The sequence below is a fragment of the Hemiscyllium ocellatum genome, chromosome 28 (genome assembly GCF_020745735.1).
Source record: "Hemiscyllium ocellatum isolate sHemOce1 chromosome 28, sHemOce1.pat.X.cur, whole genome shotgun sequence".
In the NCBI taxonomy this organism is placed as follows: Eukaryota; Metazoa; Chordata; class Chondrichthyes; order Orectolobiformes; family Hemiscylliidae; genus Hemiscyllium; species Hemiscyllium ocellatum.
The window spans coordinates 18951517-18974110 of record NC_083428.1 but is presented as its reverse complement, the minus strand read 5'-3'; the positions used below and the strand labels follow the sequence as shown (position 1 = coordinate 18974110).

The 22594-nt window shown below is 38.6% G+C and overlaps 1 protein-coding gene across 3 annotated transcripts in view; it reads right to left on the bottom strand.

The window, feature by feature from the left end:
- The window catches only part of LOC132828814 (protein strawberry notch homolog 2-like), a 151390-nt gene that overhangs the window by 56126 nt on the left and 72670 nt on the right, over positions 1–22594 (bottom strand). For 2 of the 3 annotated variants that reach the window (XM_060845955.1, XM_060845957.1), the window contains exons 5-8: positions 7929–8081; positions 3859–3936; positions 2331–2427; positions 90–250 (exon numbers count right to left, since the gene is read on the bottom strand). In XM_060845955.1, coding sequence (XP_060701938.1) covers positions 90–250; positions 2331–2427; positions 3859–3936; positions 7929–8081 — 489 coding nt within the window. The remainder of the gene's footprint in view (positions 1–89; positions 251–2330; positions 2428–3858; positions 3937–7928; positions 8082–22594) is intronic. The other variant, XM_060845958.1, reaches the window with a different exon arrangement.

Here is a 22594-nt window from a genome sequence, read left to right as displayed (position 1 = left end):
TATTTTGAGAACTTAACAATTCATTGTCAATATAAAACCACAGCACTCCCTTCCAGATAGGCCAAAGAAATGCACTAAATTAAACATACCTGACATGCATATATGATTGCTTCTAGTTGTAGTGCAGACAAAGAGCCATTTGAAATTGTAGCTTCAGGAAGGCAGAGTGTGTATCTGATATTCGGAGGAGGCACACTTGATAAAGTACTTGTTTCAACTACTTTGTCTGGATGACTATTTCCAATTTTAGCTGCATATGAAAATATAGTTATTTCTATCTTCTATATAAACAGCCCTTCTAAAGCAAAAAGCATTCAAATTCAAAAATATGCCAATTGAATAACAGGATTATTAAATATAAGCATCTGAGTTTATCTGATAACTAATTTACTTCTGCACATTGAGTAAGTTCCTGCAAGTAGAAAAAGTGCCAATTAAGCACAAATGTTGAGAGGATTCCAGAGAACAGGAAAATAATTGTTAAAGGTGTAATCACTAATGACAGTGTAAAGACACAGTGCTGGAACACTAAGGCCAGCCTTTCAGACAGCTAACCTCCATACCTAGCAGATTTTCAGTTCTGGCAGACCCAACTCCTATTAACATTCATGTCCTTCAAATTAAATCCCTCAAATCAAAATTAGACTATGCCAGGTCAGAGATATACAGCACAGAAACAGTCCCTTCAGTCCAACTCGTCCCTGCCAATCAGGTACCCTAAATAAATCTAGTCCCATTTGGCGCATCTCCCTCTAAACCCTTCCTATTCATATACCCATCTAGATGTCTTTTAAATGTCGTAATTGCACCAGCCTCCATCATTTCATCTGGCAGCTCATTCCAAATACACACCACTCTTGGTGTGAAAGAGTTGTAAATGGCATCAAAGTCCAGATTGCACCCTGGGCATTTTCCTGATTCTATACAGGAGCAAACATCAGGCCAGGGAATTAACCTATCATTCATAGAGATCACAGAATTCCTGAAGTGTAGAAGCAGGTCATTCAGCCCACTGAGTCCACACTGACCCCCTCTGAACAGCATTCCATTCAAACCCCACCCTCTACCCCTGTAATCCTGCATTAGCCATGGCTAATCCACCTAGCCTGCATATCCCTGGACACCATGAACAATTTAGCATGGCCGATCCACCTAACCTGAACATCTTTAGACTGTGGGAGGAAACTAGAACATCCTGAGGAAACCCACGCAGGCACGGGGAGAATGTGCAAAATCCACACAGCCACCAGAGGCTGGAATTGAACCCAAGTCCTTGGTGCTGTAATGCACACTGAGTAACCATGCTGCCCTAGTTGAAGAGGATATTTAATGGAAAGCATAGGTGGATGTTATATCTTATGTAGAAAAGAGCAAAACTGTGTAAAGGTTTTAAGGTAAATGAACCAAGGACAATAAAGATATCTGGAATGCCAACATGCCTCAAGGAGAGGAAAGTTATGCCAGATTCCAAATATCTTCTAGTTTATGAGAGGTGTGAGGAAGGAAGCTGTTGGAGAAAGCAAATAATGAGAAAATCAGGACAATAATTAGGTCTGGTCACAGAAGGCAAGAGGCAGAGTGAAAACCAGTGATGTAACAGAAGACAACAGTACGTGACAGAAATTTGGACATGGGGTAGGAAGTTAAGCATAGAGCTGAACAACATATGAGATGCACACTTTTGGGTATTATTTTTAACTTGGGGCAGAACATTTGGTGAAGTACCTAAACTTTTATGGAAGTCAAAATAAAAACATTCGATATCATCAATATTAATTTGGGGATTTAATACTTCAACAGGTTTTAATAGCAAGTAAAGTAATTATACCAAGTGACAATAGCCTTGACAGCAATAAGAAGTGGAATAAAGATAAATACTATCCACGTAGAAGTGGAAAAGGCTAACAATGTTTCTGGTGGATATTGCCTCAGGAAATCAAGAATAAGAGAAGAGGAAACAGGCCATTAGTTACTACAAGGGCTATGGGGATAAGGCAGGATACTGATTGTGGATGATCAGCCATGGTGGTGGTAGCTCGGAGGGCTGAATGCCTACTCATGCACCTATTGTCTATTGTCCCTACTTCTGAATCAGAAGATCTGAGTTCAAGTCCATGTAAATGTGTCAAAATGTCTTTACAGATTGACTCAAAAACTTTAGTGATAGTTTTGTACAGAAATTACATTTCTGAACAGTTTAACTTCCTTACAAAATAAATTCCATGACTTTTTAAATATAGAATAGAGAGTTGGTGACCAAATATTATAAGTACAAGTGCTTCACAAATCTATTATGAAAAATTTTCAAACAGAAATTTTTCATTACATACATTTGGAAGGTACATATTCTGCATATGTTTCTGCGTGGCCCAATTCTTCTGTCTCCTCATCGTCAGCATCTTCTTCCTCTTCTGGTTGGGGTGGAGTCTGTTACAGCAACAGAAGTGTTAGAGCCATTCAGATATGGAGAATCTACTGAGAAATGCACATTTTTTTTCAATATAGGTCATGCTTTCAATCATTAGTTCAATGCCAGCTTTAACACATGAGGATCTTGTCAAACATTTCTATCATTCCAACTGTAACACTGACAATATGGCATTTTAAATTACAAAAAAAAAATCTCCAGGACAGGCAGGTAATAACATCCAAACATCAATCATCAAAAAACTGATGTGACTTTCTATTTTCAAACAACAAAATCCAAATTGGTAAGCACCTTTGAACATGGATGAGTTTATGTTTAAGAAACTCCCAGGTGACAGTCTACATCATTTATAATATAAATGTCTGCTATCACATTGTTCTTCCAAAAGGTGTAAAAATGTCCCTTCCTGTCTTCCAATGTTCTGAAAAAAATTTGATACAGTACACATTCCTTCCAAATTTGCTTGAAACATTGTAGAATAGGATCACTATTTTTATAAAGTGCTTCAGTTATATGAATTAAGTTACATAACAAATGTCATCAAATAAGACTAATGGACACCAAATTGTCAATAATATGACACAAAAAGTAACAAAATTATTTAAAGATTCCTCATTTGGATAACCTTGAACTAGGTCTAGGTATGCGTCAGGATTTGTGTAAAAAGTTGGTTATGTACATCTTAAGCCATGTATAAACTTTCATACATTTTTCATATTTATTCTCAACTTTTCAACAAGAAAAAATGCAGTGTTGGGTGGTAATAATCAAGTTCTAGGCATGAATTCTCCACGTGTCACGAAAGGCATTGAACTTAAAACATTCGAAAGAGATTTATTGAACTGTAACTGCTTCTTTAAATTGCTATATTTTCATACCTCATTTTTTGAGATCCAAATTGCAGTTTAGTTCAATATATAATTTAGTATTTCTCTACTTTTGCTTTAAATGGGTCTTTTACTTATTTTCTAAACTTTTGTTTGATTCTGGTTTCTAATCTTCTTTTTGCTTTAAGTATTAACACTTGAAAGCCTACTTAGATCTGCTCTACATTTCTCAAGACTGTCGAAAATTCCAAAGGTATATCTGTACTAAGGTGGGGTCAAACTAATTTTGCTTTATTGCATTTAGAAGGATAAAGTGCGATGCTCTACTCAGACTCAAACAAAAATGAAAGCTTAGCAAGGCCCTTGCATCTCATTTATAACAGTATAATAGGCACACTCATGTCAGTAATCTGGCCAATTCTATGAAAAATTGATCACCAAGCAAAATCTAATCCAATCTTTATTAACAATTGCCTTCTATTATATTTTTAGAAACTGTGGCTGAATTTTTTTTTAGCAAACTCAACCATTTCAAAGATTAACAAGAATTACATGTCATATTTCTGGAATGTGAATACTAACTACCGAGAGTAAAAGAAATACCTGAAAGGAGTGTGTCGGCCCATTACTGATTTGTAGATGATTTGAAAATGGCAGATTTAGTGGAAATGGATGTGCAAGCTGTAAAACAAACAGACAGGAATGAGTTTTGAAATGGTACATCAAAACAATAACTCTCATACCCAAAATCATTTCATCTTTGAATTCCTTCCAAAAAAAAAAGGGTAAGCAAGATCTCCAGATACTTACGAGGAAAGAAGGATTATATGACTATCAGTTTAAAACTGGGTTGGTCTCTGCTCAGATATTCTTCTTGAATTTGTATTTTATCAAAACATTTTGCTCAAACTCTCAGAATGGCCTTGGATGGAGCAAGGATGAGAACGGATGCTAACACTTATAACCATTTTTCAGTAAAAGTGGTGCACTTATAAGAGGATATCAATAATTCTATGTCCTATAATTGACACTTAACATATATAAAGCAACAAAATTATATTGTTTCTTTTGCACCCACCATATATCAAAGCAGGAACGTCCCCAACTTTCACTAGTGACAATAACAATGTGCAAATATCAGAAAGAAACACAGACAGTAGGTCATCTGCTCAACGAGCCTACACTACCATTTCATTATATCGTGAATGATGTGTATCATACTGCCACCGACATATCTCAGTTCCAAGACCTTTAATTTCGTGTCCAACAAAACCCTAGCAGTTTCATTTTTGAGATGTTTACAATGAGAGAAATTTTCCACAAATTTTTGACAGAGTTCTGGATTTTCCCTACCGTGGTGTAAATAAAGTGCTTTCTGATATTATCCAAGAACAGCCCAGAAGGTCTGAGTTAAAGCCCAACTTGTTCAAGAGGCTAGTCACAACATCTCGAGATGGTTGATTAAAAATATTTATTTCCCTGGAAATCAAAACTTTTTGTAATAACCTTGGTGTGATCTCACCAATGCTCTGTGGGGTTGCAGCAAAAATTTTAATTCACCATTCTCCTGGCAATAAAGATGAACATTCCTTCCTATTTATATAGCATATTAACCTTAAGTGAGCACCCAAATCCTTCTATCTCAGCAGTCACTTCTTTTAAACTCCAGAATACATTTAATCAGGTACAGGCGCGCCATTTAACCTTTAATACAGTTAGCCTCATACTTTTGAAAGATAATGGTTTTTAAAAAATTCTTCTCTCGAGGTTGCATCCAAATTTTCTACTGTTATTGGGATTTAGTGCGTTTAAACAAACATTTTGTATTTCTTTCACAGCTGAAGTCTCTGCCATACCCTTGTTTCCCATTATTACTTCCTCAGTCTCATCAGCTAAGAGACAAACGTTTATTTTCTTTTTTCCATTTTGTATGTTACTAGAAGCTCTTAATCTGTTTTTACATTTACTTCGAATTTGCTCTGACAATCTATTTTTACATGAATTATTCTTGGCCGGTTTCTAAACATATTTCCCAATATCAATTTTCATTGTAGCACTTTATGCCTTTTCTTTCAATTTTAAACCCTCGTGAACTACAGGTGATTCAGAGTCTTTCTTCCTCAAAGGAATACTTAATATTGAGAATCTGGAAATATTTCCTTAAAAGTGATCCATGATTATTGCAGCACTTTTCTTACCAACACCCTTATTACTTCATTTCTGTCTCAAAGGACTATGGCACTGGAGAGGTGGGGGAGAAGAAGTCGCGGAGAGATTTATAAACAAAGCTTAAAAACAGGATGTTACATGATCTGTAGCCAATGTAGGTCAGCAAGTACAAATGTGACAGATGAACATTACCTACCAGTCAAAATATAGAGGGCAGAGTTCTGGGTGTATTTAAATAAGGCAAGATGTGGGAGATCATGCAGAAATTTGGAGGGTTGACTTAAAACAGAAATGCAACCTTTACCCCTAAAATGAGTAAAGCTTGCAGAGGATCCTGAGTGGCAGCCAAAATATCCAGACAATGCCAAGCTGCTAAAAACACATGGATTAAGCATCACACATCATTTTGGACTTGAACATCCTCGCCAATGGTCAGCTTACAATGTTGAGGTGACAACATTGCACCACAATTCTTGAAATACCTTTGCCCCTGTGCTCCCACCTCTTTGAGCCAGTTCTACACAAAAATCAGCTCATATACACTCTTGTAGATGTAGTATATGGTAAAAATCATTACTATTCCAAACTTTCAGAAAAGATTTCCCATGGGCAATCAACTACTGACTGATTTCAATAGTTTGTGTACTTTAAAAACTTTGAGTGCATTACCTTGCAATGCATATCTTTGGAAGTAAAGACCACCTTTAAGGCTGGCCATGGTAGTTTCCCATAAGATTAGATTAGATTACTTACAGTGTGGAAACAGGCCCTTCGGCCCAACAAGTCCACACCGACCCGCCGAAGCGCAACCCACCCATACCCCTACATTTACCCCTTACCTAACACTACGGGCAATTTAGCATGGCCAATTCACCTGACCCGCACATCTTTGGACTGTGGGAGGAAACCGGAGCACCCGGAGGAAACCCACGCAGACACGGGGAGAACGTGCAAACTCCACACAGTCAGTCGCCTGAGTCGGGAATTGAACCCGGGTCTCAGGCGCTGTGAGGCAGCAGTGCTAACCACTGTGCCACCGTGCCGCCCACATAAGGGGCGCAGCACATGCATTCAAATTATGGTGCTTACCGCCTACATCAAAAATGTCTCCAAAAAAAATTTAGACAGACACGGAGCTACTGGCTATCACAGCTACCCATGACACTGATGGATTGGCTTGGTCCTAAAGTTGCTCAGGGTGCTTCCAACATGACCGGGACAGTTGCTGAAGCACCCATTCACAACAGTCAATTTACAGTCAACCTCAAAGAAGGCATAAGTGTATAGAGAAGACTTGACAATAGACTACCACAGAAACTATCCCTCTGCTCTCTAAAGTACCTACTTAATCAAAATGGCACAAAGTTACAAAGGACTATTGCAGCAAATGTCGTCTCACATTGAATCCCTCTAAAATCATATCCAGCACATTAGACCTCCACAATGCCAGTAGCAAAAAAAAACTGTACATCTAAAATGATTGTTTGCGTTTAAAATATGATCCCAACCCAAAAAAGGTGGGAATGACACTCGCTAGGTCTTCATCTTCTGGGAACATCTGGGAAAAAAAACAAAGTCAAAAACAGAAATAACTTATTCACCGAATTTGCTAGATCCACATGGGTTGCTACTTCCACAATATTCTGAACGTCAGCATGTACCCCCATCACACTCTGCACCAGAGATCTGTGTATCTTTCTGGCATAAGTTACCACATACACATTTTGTTGATACTTGACTGAATGCAACAACAAGCAGCATTATAACTGGAACCCTCAAACCAACACCACCACTCTCCCTGGCTTCCTGTCCTCACAAGCAGTGTTCCTCCACACATCCGCCAATTGATGAAAACCCACAAGTTGGGTGAAACAATTGTGCTACACCTTACTGACACACTCCATTGTGACATGTTTGATCAACTTTCGGCCCACCTTCCATTCCAACGCTCCACACTGAACAACCTTCTTGAGCAAAAATTTCTCATGAACATTTGCTGCAAAATGTCTGATGGGGTCAACTCATTATCTTTTGAGTCCACTAAAGGGCTATTACGACTGATCCTAAAGTTGACTTAAATTAGAGTTAGAAGTGACTGGGTAAGGATTTCTTCTCTACATTATGTGTAATAAAATACTAACTATATGTTTTATGAAGAGCATTCTAAATTTACTCCATGTGGATACTATCTGAGAACGGGTCTGGATGGGTGACATATCAAACTTGCCCTCTTCTGCCAGTTATGCCATCAAGTGTCTATTTTTAATACAGGGTCAGACATAGACTTCTCAATGAGGTTGCTTAAGGACGTGAGTCTGTTCTTTGATAGAGATCTTTTTGCTGGTGTATTCCAGTGAATACCATTACACCACTGTAACCATGAACTATTTGACACTTATTTGTGCAGTGCTTTAAAATGACCAAAAGTTTAATCTGTTTTGAATTTTCAATGTTAGTAGTATTATCACTGCTAACAACAATCTGTGAAATATATCCAGACATACCCTTTCAATACAGACCTCTAAACTGGAATCTAGTCTTGAATCCCAAATACTTGGATTAAGAACATCCAGATTAAAATCCTCAGTATCAGCAATATCAGATAGTGATGGATCAGGTGATGAGAAAAGGGAATTATCATCCATACAATTGAAATCCTGCAAAACAGAGATGAAGAATCAATAAAAGAAACAAATAAATATTGGAACACTTCTTGTTGAATGCTCAAACAAAACTTTTTAAAAGGCTTTTGATGCTACAACTTTATATGGTAACACTATGAAACTTAAAAAGGTTATCTATAAATTACTACCATTAGTCAAGATTGCTGTCAAAAAATGTTTTAAGTCATACATTTTACTTTTAACACAATGTTTTCTCCGCAGGTTTAGAAATGTAATATATTTTCTCATGGAATAACGAACTTACAACATCCATGAAACTAATGTCCGAGTTCCAGAGAAGGAAGGGGTTTGACTCAACCATGTGAATATTGTTAATCACATGTAGACTTGAAGCAATTAACAGATTGATTATTCAAAGTTGTTAACGTCAAAGGTCTAAACAATTATACTTCAGAGAATATATCCAATTTAGAAACTTAGACCTTGACATTGCTGGACATTTTCTAACCAATCAATCTTATCAGAAATGTCAGTCCACACCTCAGGAGCAGGTGGGGCTTGGACCCGAGCCGCCTGGCTCAGCAGTAGTAATTCTCCCACAGGACCATAAGAGTACCTTCGATTTCCATTGATGATTTGCTACTCAACAATAAGTATACATGTCTAGTAAGCATTCAGGTATCAAAACTCTATTGGCTGCAATGTGCCTTGAATAAACAATTGCCCGTAGTATTAGGCGCATTTGTCAGAGGGAAATGGGACTGGGCGGGTTACTCTTCGGAGGATTGGTGTGGACTTCTTGGGCCGAAAGGCGTGTTTCCACACTGTAGGGAATCTAATCTAATAAGTAGTTCATGACCAATGATTACTAACTGTTCCTGAAAATTTGGCATGAGCTAATTCACAGTCAACAGATTTACTGTAACTAAATTAATTTTAATCTAGATACAAATGTGGTTGGGTTAGGCATGGCTAACCTCTACAATAGCTTTGCACTAAAAATCACAGAAAATTCTTTAGTAAGGAAGTAAGGAGGGAACTAGGAATTCCTTGGCATGTTAATGTCAGACAGGAGAAAACCAGAACAGTCCTGGCAAATAGAACACAGCAAGACAAGGTGTTGTGGACTGGGAACACAACCACCAAGGGTGAGCTGATCACTGCAAGAGGTGTTGCAAATGGGGTTGGAGGAGTGTATTGTCTTGCTGAAATCCCACTACTGCGTTAGTCACAGCATATATTAAAATAAAAGCTCGACACAGCAATTGGCACATCTGATTATAGATGCTATTCTCTCCATTTAATAATAGAAATCTGCCAACCAGGTTGCTTTAATAAACAAAGCTGATTTATAGAATTCAGAGAATCCTACAGTGTGGAAACAGGCCCTTTTGACCACATCAACCCACCCAGACCCATCTCCCGTACCCTATATTTACTCCTGACTAACGCACCTGACCTACTCAACAGCAGCAACAACCAACGGGAGGCCTGAGCATGGAGCTGGCAAAAGGTTGGAGGGGGAGAGGCCTGGGGCTGAGAGGTGACCTTATGAGGGGTGACCTTATGAGGGGCATGGATAGGAAAAATAGACAAAGTCTTTTCCCTGAGGTGGGGGAGTCCAGAACTACAGGGCATATGTTTAAGGTGAGAAGGGAAAAATACAAAACAGACCAAGTGGCAGCTTTTTCATGCAAAGGGTGGTGCATATATGGAATGAGCTGCCAGAAGTAGTGGTGGAGGCTAGTACAATTATAGCATTTAAAAGGCATTTGGATGTGTAGATGAATAGGAAGGGTGTGGGAGGATAAAGGCTGGCAGGTGGGACTAGATTGGGTTGGGATATCTGGTTGGCATGGATGAGTTGGACCGAAGGGGTCTACTTCCGTGCTGTACATCTCTATGACTCTATGACAATTCTGTACTTATCATTCGTCACAATGCTTTACCAAACTGAGAAATTTGCAAAAGCAAGCATTGACAACGTTCCTGGAATTGGGTTCAGAAGAGATTTACCAGGATCTATAGCCCTTATAAATTTACGAACTTCTATCTGGTCACCTCAACCTCCTATGCTCCAGTGAAAAACAGTGCCAGCAATGGAAAGTACGGAAGGTTTGAGTTATAAATAGGCTGAGACTGTTTTCACTGGAGCATAGGCGGTTGCGGTGATCTGATAGAAGTTTGTAAAATTATAAGGGGATAGATTTAACGGTTGTGGTCTTTTCCCTAGGATGAGGGATTTCAAAACTTGGGGACACATTTTTAAGGTGAGGGGAAAGAGATTTAAAAAAAGACATGAGGCACAGTTTTTTTTAAAAAACACAAGAGGATGGTTCACACATGGAATGAACTTCCTGAGGAAGTGGTGGATACGGGTACAATTGCAGTGTTTAAAAGACATTTAGATAGATACATGAATAGGAAAGGTTTAATGATATGAAACAGGAGGAGACGGGTGGGACTAGTTTAGTTTGGGACAATGTTCACCATGGACTGGTTGGACTGAAAGGTTTCTCTCTGTGCTGGAGGAAGAATCTCTTTCCTCAGAGGTGGAGTGTCTTTGGAACTCCTTGCCACATGGAGCTGTAGAGACACAGTCCTTATGTACATTAACGATGAGGTAGATTCTTGATCAGTTGGGAACTCAAGGGTTACAGGAAAAAAGGCTAGAAAGAGCACATTAGGAATACTGGATCAGCCACGATCCCATTAAATGGAGGTGCAGGTTAAAGGGGGCTACTCCTGCTCCTATTTCTTATAGTCTTGTGATGAAACTCTCCAAATGAGAAACACTGTTTTTATTGCCAAGTGTTCAGTTAATTCCATAAAGCTCAGAATAAAAATGTATTTTTAAAATCAAACAATACATCCAATGAGAAAAAAGGCAGCTCATTAATCCACATTCTAATCCACCTTGCTCATTACTCAATAACAGTAATTTCATGTATTCCTGAATTTGTCTCCATGAAATCACAGGTTCAAACATAGTTAATAAACTTGAGCCATGTACATTACTTTAGAAATCTCATATCCATTCCAATAAAATAATGGAACAGCAGAGTAAAAAGCCTGAAAGCAGAAGAATAAATGGTGAAAGAGAGAAATAGCATTGCAAAAACATCACAGGCTCTGTTACACCTGAGTGAGCTTGAGCTGTAAAATAGTGTACGGTTACTTACTGTAAAACATTCAACTGGCAGGGAATATTATACACTATGTTAAAACTGGTCTCAAATCCTATATTTGCCAAATTTAGCTTCCTGCTGCCCCTCAAAGTATAAGTCATACTTATCATAAGAAATATCACAAGCAAATTGATGTATTTTTGCAATGATCTACTTGAATGATAAATGGGTACAACACTTGCTATTCATGTAGAATAAACCCCTCCATAATTCTGGAAAAAAATTCAAATTACCTGCATTATTGCATTTTAACTGGTTAACTACATTATGTTTGCCTGGCATGTCAATGTTATAATTGCAAATAACATATTTGTGCAGTTTAAAATAATCCAATGGCTCAGATCAAGAGTAGTATACAATATTTGTGCCTGAATATGTGGTTTCCATACTGTCTGCTGCATACCCCTGTGCTTAGCAAGCTGTAAATTTTATTTCCTGGTTATCTAAGAAAATCTATTTCCTTACTGTAAATAGATCATGTCCAGTAACCTATAAATTCTTTCAAAATAATGGGTGTATTCAAATGCACCGAGCTCCCAAACATTTACTGTGCAGCAAGCTCAGTATGTGTTTCTGGCTGCTGCGATCTTTATTTTACATCACAATCACATGATTGGATAAGAAATACACAATAGAATAGAAGTGAATTTTGTGCAAACATCAGCCAAGTTTAACAGATATGAAACCAGTGGGCTCACAACAGTAAGACAGATCCTAAAAGAAGTTTAAATTATATTGGAGTAAGAGAAATGCTGCACTTTTTCAAGCTTTAAATGGTTCAAAGGACCTTTTATAATATTTTTCATTGCTTACACCCTGCCCTACCACGATGGGGGTAATTTCTCTTTTGCTGCATTTTGCTTTCTCTATTGTTCACCACTTTCTCAACAGGTCTTTCCACACACACTTTTCTATTTCCTATAATCTTTGATTTTATCCTTTCTTTCACTTCTATTTCATTTGCTACTCTTTGACTGTTATTCATGCTGTTCTGATATCTGTTTCTCACATTAACTAGGTTTCAACCACCCTCTCAATTGAACATAAAAAGTCCCTCGGCACAACTTGAAGGAGAGGGCATCATCTCATATCCTGACTAACAGTTACTAACCATCAACTTTTAATAAACAAAACAATGCATTTGATTCTCATTTAAGTTATTGCTGTCTCTGGGACCTTGGAATGTTCAAATTCATTGTTGCAATACCTGACAATACAAAACTGGCTATATTTCAAAGGTACATAATCTGCTCGCTTTCTTGCCATCATACTTCTATGCCATTCACATCTAATTTTGCTCAACTCTTTTTTTTTCTTACTTTTCAACTTCACTGTTTGCTAACTCTGTTGCATTGATTATAGATTTACTTCCCCTCCACTTCTAAAAGCATCAGGGTTTCCACATAATGGGAACAAGGAAATATTGGAAGGAGGAGAATGTGGTCAAGTCCTCAGTGACACAAACTCCCGGGGGGAGGGGGGGGGGGGGCATTAAAAACATTAAAAGGAACTGGAGAGAATCACTTTGAAAGGAGCCAAGAGAATTGCTTAAATAAAAAAGTAATAAAGTCAGTTAGATGTCAGACAGGATTTTGCTGATCATTGACGAATTGGTTGTATCAGTGATTCCAGTACATCATCTTGAATGCGTTGTGCTTTCAGCATTTTCTGGCACCTCACTGGAGATGTTCTTTTGGACTCCAAAGTTGGAGCTAAGAGCAGCACACAGCACATACTTGCAGCCAATGCTTATATCTTCAGATCACTAGATTAATTGTTACTTGACACGGTGAGATTAATCAATCAACTTGAACTGGTCAGAAATACAGTACATGTCCTCACGTTGAAAAAAAGCTCTCGGAGATCACAATAAATTTGTTACTGCAATGTGACCTATGAGTGAATATTTCCCTTTGCAGCCAAGGAGAAGTGCACCCTGCTGGTGAGAGGGGGTGATTCAACAGAACCAGGAGAACAAAAGCTTACAAATTGTGCAAAGTTACTACTCCCATAAGTTCGCTATGTTTCAAATGATCATCCTTCTCTATTCATTAGAAAGACCATTCTGAACTTGGACTATTTTTCATCAGTCACATTTAAAACAGAATAAATGATTAAAAAGCTGAAAAAGAGCTAATGTCACTTTAAAGGCACAGAAAAGTTAACTGATTCGTCCTGGAGTATATATGTGTAAAAATGAAACTAACAAATTTGAACTCTTATCTTGCAAACACGTGAATGCATATGATTGCCAGTAAATATTTCTCAATATATGGGCAGGGCAACTATATTGCGCAACACTTGTGCAGTGTGCCTGTACCGTAATTCTAGAAATATAAGATCCACTTGAAGTTAAAAGCACACATTCTGCTAATGTATGAAAACCAATAAGACATATTAGAAAAACTGGGCATTACTTATTCCACTTTCACTGTGATTAACACTGTTGCCTTAGAGTGCCAGGAACCAAGGTTTAATTTCAACCTTGGGTGACTGTGTGGAATTTGCACGTCCTTTCATGTCTGTGCAGGTTTCCTCCGGGTGCTCCAGTTTTCTCCCATTGTCCAAACATGTACAGATTATGTGAATTGGCTATGTTAGTTGCTCTGTAATGTCCAGGGTTGTGCAGGCTAGATGGATTAGCCTTGGTAAAATGTGGGGTTATGAGGATAGGGTGGGGAGTGGGTCTGGGTAGAAAGCTCTTTAGAGGGTTGGTGAAGATACAATGGGCTGAATGGTCTCTATCTACATTTTAGGGATTCTATGATTCACTATTTGCCAATTTACGGTTATAGAACATGTACTGAATATGAAAAAATCTTTCTGTACAGAAGAACTTCATTTTTAAAAAAATTCCCATTTAAAACTCAGGGCAATTATAAAACCAGGTAAGAAAAAGAAACATAAAAATCACAGCTAGTACACTGGTAACAACTCGCTATGACAGTCTTTTGCAATTGCTGAAGGTGTTAGAACACAATACAACTATTATTTGACACAGCACAACCAACTGCTTTTGAACAGCTTTTGCCATCAGCATGACCCTTAGCAGGCAACTGGTGCTGAACTGCTCTTCTCACTCGTACCACTGCTAGTTTTACATTCAATGGTACTTATGATAACTCACAGAAAGCCACAGGACTCTAGCATAATTCTGTAACTTCAAAGTTGAAGGCAACAACATAAAACAATGTTAAGTAAAATGCCATTTGACTCATCGTTTTGTGTTTTAAAATTCACTCATGGGATGTGGGCAACACTGACTGAGTGCACATTTATTGCCTGTCCCTTGTTGCCCTTGACATGGTAGTGTTAAGTTGCGTATATGCCGCAGTCCTTTGACAAAGCAATGTAAAACTAATTCTACTGTTACATCTCTACAGTCTGTATTTTTCTTTGCTTTAAATTGCAGCAACAAACTTCTTGCATAAATAATTCCTCTTGTCTCATAAGTGGCTTATTACAACTGCTGTCCAAAACAAAGGGAACAATCTTCCTCTACTTACACTGGCAAAAATTCTTCAGCATTTTAAAAACCGTGAATAAATTTAATCTTAGAACTCTGCTCCAATGGGAAAAAAAAAGTTTCCCCTATTTTTTCTTAGTATCATTCTGGTGAATCTATGGTTGGTCCTGGTGGCTTTAAGGTCCTGGTAGAAGGCTGGTATTGCAAGTGTGTTAACCAGAGTAACCGATACACACAAAACACAATTATCACCATTTAACTATAGCCAAGATGTGTGTGAGAAGAAGCCCTGCAAATTAAAAACAAAGAATCCAAAACTTATTTGAAGTTTAAAGTGCAAAAACATTTGTATGTGCTGACATCAATTGTCTACAGCAATAGTGAAGCCCTTGCATAAGTATTATGTTTATTACGAATGTAGTGAATACTGAAGAAACTTGCAGATCTGGCAGCATCTGCGCAAAGAGAAATAGTTAATATTTCGAGTTTGGTGGGAGACCAGGTCTAGTGAGGAGTGGAGCGAGACTTGAGGTGGAAGTTTGCTGGAGCACATCCCTGAGAGTTGTTGAAATTAATTTTGGAAGCAGTTCTTGAGGCCTGTCCTCTGCATCACTTTACACTCCAAAGACCTTAGAACACCAAACATAAGAGTTTAACTGACAGTTCCTGTAGCAAATTAAGTAATTCGCACAAAATACAACAGTGGCTGTATTTCCCTCGCAAAAACTTTATTTGCTTTCATCTTTGCACGTGTACTTGAATGCTATATAGATTGCCCGATTCTTTCACCAAGATTAGGGGGTGCTGAAAGAGTGAGGGATTAACAATCCATTAGAATGTGCTTTCATGTAACATTTTATTGGTGCTGACCTAAAAATGCTATTAAAAATCCAATAGAAGCACAGACAACAGTAGAATCAGTCAATGTAATCTTAGGCACCACAGGTAAATGATTAAATGTTTTAGTTCTGTTCATGAAGCACTGTAGCAACAACACAAACGGCACAAATTCCTTATTGTACTTGTCTTAGCAGAAACAAAAATTTACACTTCACCTTCCTGAATTGTACAAATAGAGTTCTGTAAACCGTTCTGCTTTTAACCTGGTTAGATATGCAACTTGTGTCATATTGAGAATTTCTAAGTGCCCTCCTCCTCGTTATATCACCAACACTAGGACAAAATTGCTTCATAACTGGCTACAAACAAGTGCATAAGAGTTGGGCAAATGGGAAGGCAGTTTTCACTTCTTACTGCCCCTAAAGCACACTTGCCCGCAAGCACCCGAGCATAACTAGTAATAGATTGGAGCACACAGATAAGTAAATATATTAGGAGATTTAAGTTGAAAATGCTATTAATAATCCAATTTTGTTTGAGACCATTAACAAAGAGTAATTAGGTTATCAAATTCAGCCACACCAATCTTTCCAGAGTGTAACAGTTAAAAACTCATTTAAACCAGTGTTTATCTAAGATCACCAGTATATCACCAGTTTTCTGTATATACCAAGGTTATTTCAAGGTGATAATTTCTCAAACCAGTATCAAAATTTTAAGAATTTATTAACATAAAACATCATAATTCTATGTCAAGTAGACTTCAAAATTAATTGCTGTTGAAATGTAATTTTAGGAGCACTTGTTACAGCATGCAAAGTTATGATTTTATTTTTAACAGGAGTTTCAAATAAATAACGTTTCAAAATGCATGAAGAAACAGGAACCTAGAATTCACTTTATAACCACTTTTAATAACACAGGCTTGGTTTTCAAATAAAACAAAATGCTTCATTTACTGACACTTGAGCTGAAAAATCAGTATAAACAGCACCACACAGACAGTGTTTCAATGAAATAAAACTCAAATCAATATCTCATAAATATTGTACATAAAAGTGTGAATGTTACCTTATTGAAAAGCCTCCAAGCAGATTCTATTTTATTATACAAATGCATTTTAGGTGTGAGGTCCATTCCAAGCAGTGCTAAGAAATATTTAGCCACACAACAGTACTAAAAAGGTACTACCTGTGAAAAGAAACTTCTTCATCTATAAAAAAAAAGAGGAGAAAGGATAAGCATGCCATGAGACTCCTCCTTCCTTTTACTGTCACCTTAATTTGCATATCTGCCTGAAGGTTAGTCATCAGTCTGGCTTAAAACTTCCTTTTAGGAAGAGAGTATTTACAGGAAATGATGCTCATTTGGTAAGCTAAATTACCGTCAGTCATCTGCAAGTTACTGTAAACTGCCAAGTTTAACCACCACAACACTGTAAACAAATTGGACAGGCAACTACAAGTGCTAAGATCTCTAAAATGTTATTAAAGATGTGTTTGCATATATATTTAAAAGCACACTGTTTTCCCTTGCTATTTTAAATAACTGAAAAACTGTTCTTTATCATTTTGCCAATACTTAACATTAACTAATCTGGCGACAGTATTCTGTTGTCCATTCAAAGAATGCTTTGCTTAAAAATGTAAAAATATTCCAGAACTCGAAAACAGCATAAACAATGGAATACTTGCATTTACATTGCACTTTTCATGTCCAGCAGATGTCTCTAAGCATTATATCACCAAGAATTACCAGCTACTGCTTTATTGCAGAAATAAAGTAGCATAGGAAGCTTTTTTTTCCGTAACGTCAAATCAACAGCTATAGAGTCAGACAGCATGGAAACAGTGCCTTCAGTCCAATCAGTCCATGCTGACCGTAATCTCAAACTAAACTAATCCCACCTCTCTTGTCTTTGATCCATATCCCTCCGAACCTCTCTTATTTGTGTACTTATCCAGGTGTCTTTTAAACATGGTTATTGTACCCACATCCATCACTTCATCTGGTAGTTCATTCCACACACAAACCATGCTGTATAAAAAAAAGTTGCACCTCATGTCCTTTGTAAATTTTCCTCTGCTCACTTTAAAAATATGCACCCTAGTCTTGAAATCCCCCTCCTACACCTTATTTATACCCATGACTTTAAAAACCTCTACAAAAGTCAGCCCCCAACTTATGCTCCAGTGGAGAAAATTCCCAGCCTATTCAGCGTCTCCCTATAACTCCAACCTTCCATTCCTGACAACATCCTGGTACATCTTTTCTGAACCCTCTCCACCTTGATCCTATCCTTCTTATAACAGGGCAATCAGAACTGGACACAGTACTTCACAAAAGGTCTCACCAACGTCCTATACAACCTCAACATGACTTCCCAACTCCTATACTCAATTAATTTAAATAATTTCAAGTTAGAAGTAGACTGTAACTATCAAAACTGACCTGAATAAATACATTGTGGAAAGCAATAATTCAAATATACTTGCGTGATACTTACTGCAATGTAAAATATTGAAGATACCATGGCATTGGCTTTGTTGCTTTTGGTTCAGTGTGCATCAATTGCCCACAGTACAGGAAATGATACTTTAGGTTGAATTTAAACTTTAGAAAATTACAAAAAGGGTATATCAAATCAACAGCTGGGTATACACCCTTCGGTAATTAATTTAATTGATTTCAATGAACGTAACACTTATGGATGGTTACGTTAGGGTGAAAAATGCCATGCTCAATATTGAAATATGAGAAAGGTTTTGCCTGGTGAATGGTCTAGGTCACTGCATTAGTTACATTGGGAGTCCATTCACTACTTCAAGACTGAATGCACCTCTTAAAAAATTGATTGCTTTCACTGAATCTAAATACCACAGAAGTCTCTAAATGGAAGCTGTTAAAGTTTGAGAATGACTGGCAAGGTAAGGTGATCCTCAGTTTGCCAATAAATCCCTAAAGCAGCTGGTGCCAACAATTAGAACCAGGACAGATGCCCTGTTTTGCAGTACAAAGAAGCAGCGCATCATACTTACCAAGAAAATATAGCTGTTGGAAGCTGTGGCCAGCAGAAGAATCATTCAGAGAATGTTGACCCAGTGCCAGAATTGATTCAAGGGTTTCAGACAAATTCAGTTCTTCCATTCCTATCCTTTTACATTGCATCAGCTCTGAGTTCTTTTTCACTCTTCACCATTTGCACGAAACCCCAGCCCTGCATCACTTCCCTCAAAGCATACTATAGATATTTTAGATCTATCTTCATTATAAGTTTACTATCACATGACAGCAGGTTATAATCCAACAGGTTTATTTGAAAGTACGAAGCTTGTACTTCCAAATAAACCTCGGACTATAACCTGGTGTCGTGTGATTTTTAACTTTGTACACCCCAGTCCAACACCGGCACCTCCATTTCATTTTAAATACTTCCCAGAAATAGCCATAAATCAAAAAATAGGAAGAAAGAAGAAATTGACTTGGATTTGTCTATTAGAGTTTAGGAGATCAAGTGGTCTTGATGTGGTACATATTACAAAGATGTTTATTCTTGTGGGAGAATCTAAAACTAGAGATCACAGTTTTAAAATAAGTGGTCATCCATTTAGGATAGGGCTTTTTTTCTTCTCTCTGAAGTCAGAGTCTTTGGAATGATCATCCAGAAAAGGTGGTAGAATCAGAGTCCTTGAATGCTTTTATGCAGGGATGAACAGATTCACATTAAGCAAGAGGTAAATGGTTATCTCAGATGGGTGAAAATGTGGAGTAATCAAATCAGCCAAGTGTTTATTGAAAAGCAGGGCAGGCCTGAGGCCAAGTGGTCGACTGCTGCTCCTAATTCCTGGAATTATATTCATCAACATTATTATTAATACAGTCATCTCTTTGCCATCATCTTCTAATTATAATTATTTAATCTGAACATCCTCTCACCCTCCCTGCTCATTTCACACATGAGCATGTTACTTTGTTACTTTTACTACTTAATTTTCCACACTCATGTCATGTTCCTACTATTCCCTCTCAACTTATGTACTACATCTAAAGGCATCAGAGACTAGCCTCTCTCTTTTGCAGAAGACTGTGCACAATAATAGGAACAGAAACATACTGAGGAATCACAGCACCTCATGATCCTTATCCAAGCTGAACCCAAGTCAATGGAGATTAGTGCCAGCATTTCAGATAGTGGTCAGTGACTTCCCTGAGCAAGGTGCCTCTTTTATACAAGTACCCCTTCTGAAAATGTGTTGCTGGAAAAGCGCAGCAGGTCAGGCAGCATCCAAGGAGCAGGCGAATCGACGTTTCGGGCATGAGCCCTTCTTCAGGAATGAAGATTCCTAAAGAAGGGCTCACGCCCGAAAAGCTGATTCTCCTGCTCCTTGGATGCTGCCTGACCTGCTGCGCTTTTCCAGCAACACATTTTCAGCTCTGATCTCCTGCATCTGCAGTCGTCACTTTCTCCTCGAAGTACCCCTTCCTCTACCATATGCAATTAAGCCTTTAAATGAGATGTTTTATTACCTTCCCATAAAGTTTACTTTTGTGCACATATTAAAACTTTTTTGACTTTTGATATTTTTATTTACACTGCATTTGCAGTGTAATTAAGCCTGCATTGTAAAGATGTTCTTGGATATAAACATTTGCTGACTGATCTTAAGAGCTGCTAAATTTGGGATTAACGAATTAATAAAGGTGGCTGTTCTTCATGCCTTTCAGAGTGATCTTTTACATCAGATTAGGACTGTTCCTGCAACTCCTTGTTTAAAAACCATAGCAAACCATGATGATTCACTACATTCTAGCTGGAGAGCATTGAAGAGACCTGTTAGAACATCTAACAATGTGTACAGGAACAATGGGTACACGATAAGCACAATCTGCCAATTCCTACACAACAGATCTAACAAGAAGACACAACATGCCCAGAGACTCTAGCCACCCTGCTGTACATTAAAGACATCTCGGAGATGACGACCAGACTACTCTAGGCCTTCGGCATCATGGTGGCCTACAAACCTACCACCACATTGAAATAGCTTCTAATGAATTTAAAAGGACCTCATATCAATAACCAGCAGTATGAACGTCATATACAAAATAAGGACAGATGTAAGGACTGCAACAAACACTACATTGGGCAGATGGGCAGTAAACTAGCCACCAAAAGACATGACCAACTATCACTAGTATTCATACACACATATGAAGAGGGACACCAGTTCAACTGGGACAATACATCCATCCTGGGACAGGCTAAACAAAAGACAGGCATTGGAATTCCTAGAGGCCTGGCATTCAGACCAGAACTCTATTAACAAACATATCGACTTGGACCCCATTTAGCAACCCCTCAGAAAAAGAATCAGAAGTGATATCACCTGCCACAACAGACCAAGACACACAAATAGCAGAACACCAGTGCTTCATCAGAGGCTCACTGATGTTACCTGACATGGTGACAAAACATCAGAGAACAAATCTACCAGCTCAGCAAGCAAACTTACAACCTGATCCATTACCTGAGCTACAAATCTTCTCCAAAATAGAAAACATTTAAATCTTAGCTTGAGGAACAAAATGCTCTACTCGATGTACATTGCAAATATTTCAGATTGATTATGTTTCAATGTTTCTCTCCTGCTGCATTTGTGCAGTGTTTTCTCCTTTTATTTCTTGCACCTGTAGTTGAAACCATTCTGCTAACAAGTGATGGGGTTTCAAAGGGGTGTTTTTAGCCATAGTAGAAATGGTGACCTTTGTTGCCAAGAAATGATTCACTAAGACTGGAAGAGTGCAGAGGTATTGGAATGTTTAAAAGCAATTTGACAATTTGCTGTATAGCAGACAGAAATGTTCACCAAATCATTCCTGTGATCTTATCAAGACAAGCTGCTCACTTATTAATTAAAACTCTCCATTTACTAAAACTCCTGGCTCATCTCAAGTCTTCTGAATGTCTTTAAAAGCAAGGATCTTTCATTCTGACTATTTTGCTATCTCAACTATTCCAATGATTTGGGAGTGCCAGTATTGGATTGGGGTGTACAAGGTTAAAAATCACATAACACGGAGTGGGAGGGAGAGCTTAAGTGTTCGACCACGTTACAGTGGGGTTGGTTGGTGCAGGAGTCCTGGAGATGTTCTCTGGAGTGCTCTGCAAGTAGGCGTCCTGTCTCTCCAATGTAGAGGAGATCACATCGGGAGCAACGGATACAGTAAATAACGTGGAGAAGTGCAGATAAAACTCTGAAGAAGATGGAAGGCTCCCCTGGGGCCTTGGACGGAGGTGAGGGGGGTGATGTGGGCACAGATTTTGGAACTCCTGTGGTGGCAGGGGAGGGTGGATTGATTGGGGGGGGGAACCTGACAAGAGAGACGTGGAGGGAATGGTCTTTACGGAAAGTGGATAGAGGTGGGGAGGGAAACATATCTCTGGTGCTGGGGTCCGTTTGTGGGTGGCGGAAATGGCAGAGGATGATGTGGTGTATCCAGAAGTTGGTGGAGTGGACTGGGGGGGGGGGGTGGAGTTGTGTGTGGTTCTGCAAGTGCAAATTCAACCCACAAATGTGTATGTGTGTGCGTGTGTATGTGGGGGTATGAGTGTCTGTGAGAGTGTGAGTCAGAGAGTAAAGGGGTATAAGTCTGTAAGAGAGTGCATGCATAAGTGCATGGGTGTGTATGTGTGAGCCTCTGCAAGTGTGCAGGTGTGTGCGCACACGTGCATGCAAGACAGAGCATAGTGCAGCAGGGTCACCTGTATTGACATGAACCCAAGGTCCTGGTTGAGGCCATCCCCATGGGTACAAAATAGTTTGGTATCCATGTGGATGGCCTCAACCAGGACCTTGGGTTCATTTCAAACTACTGGTGACCCACTACACACCCACACACACAGATACATGCTTGCGCTCATGTACACTCACTTACAGACTCATACACTCACACAGACCCACTCTCACACACACCCTTACACTTACACATGCACCCTCTCGCAGATGTATACCCCTTTACAGTCACACACACCTACCCTCCAGCCACACACA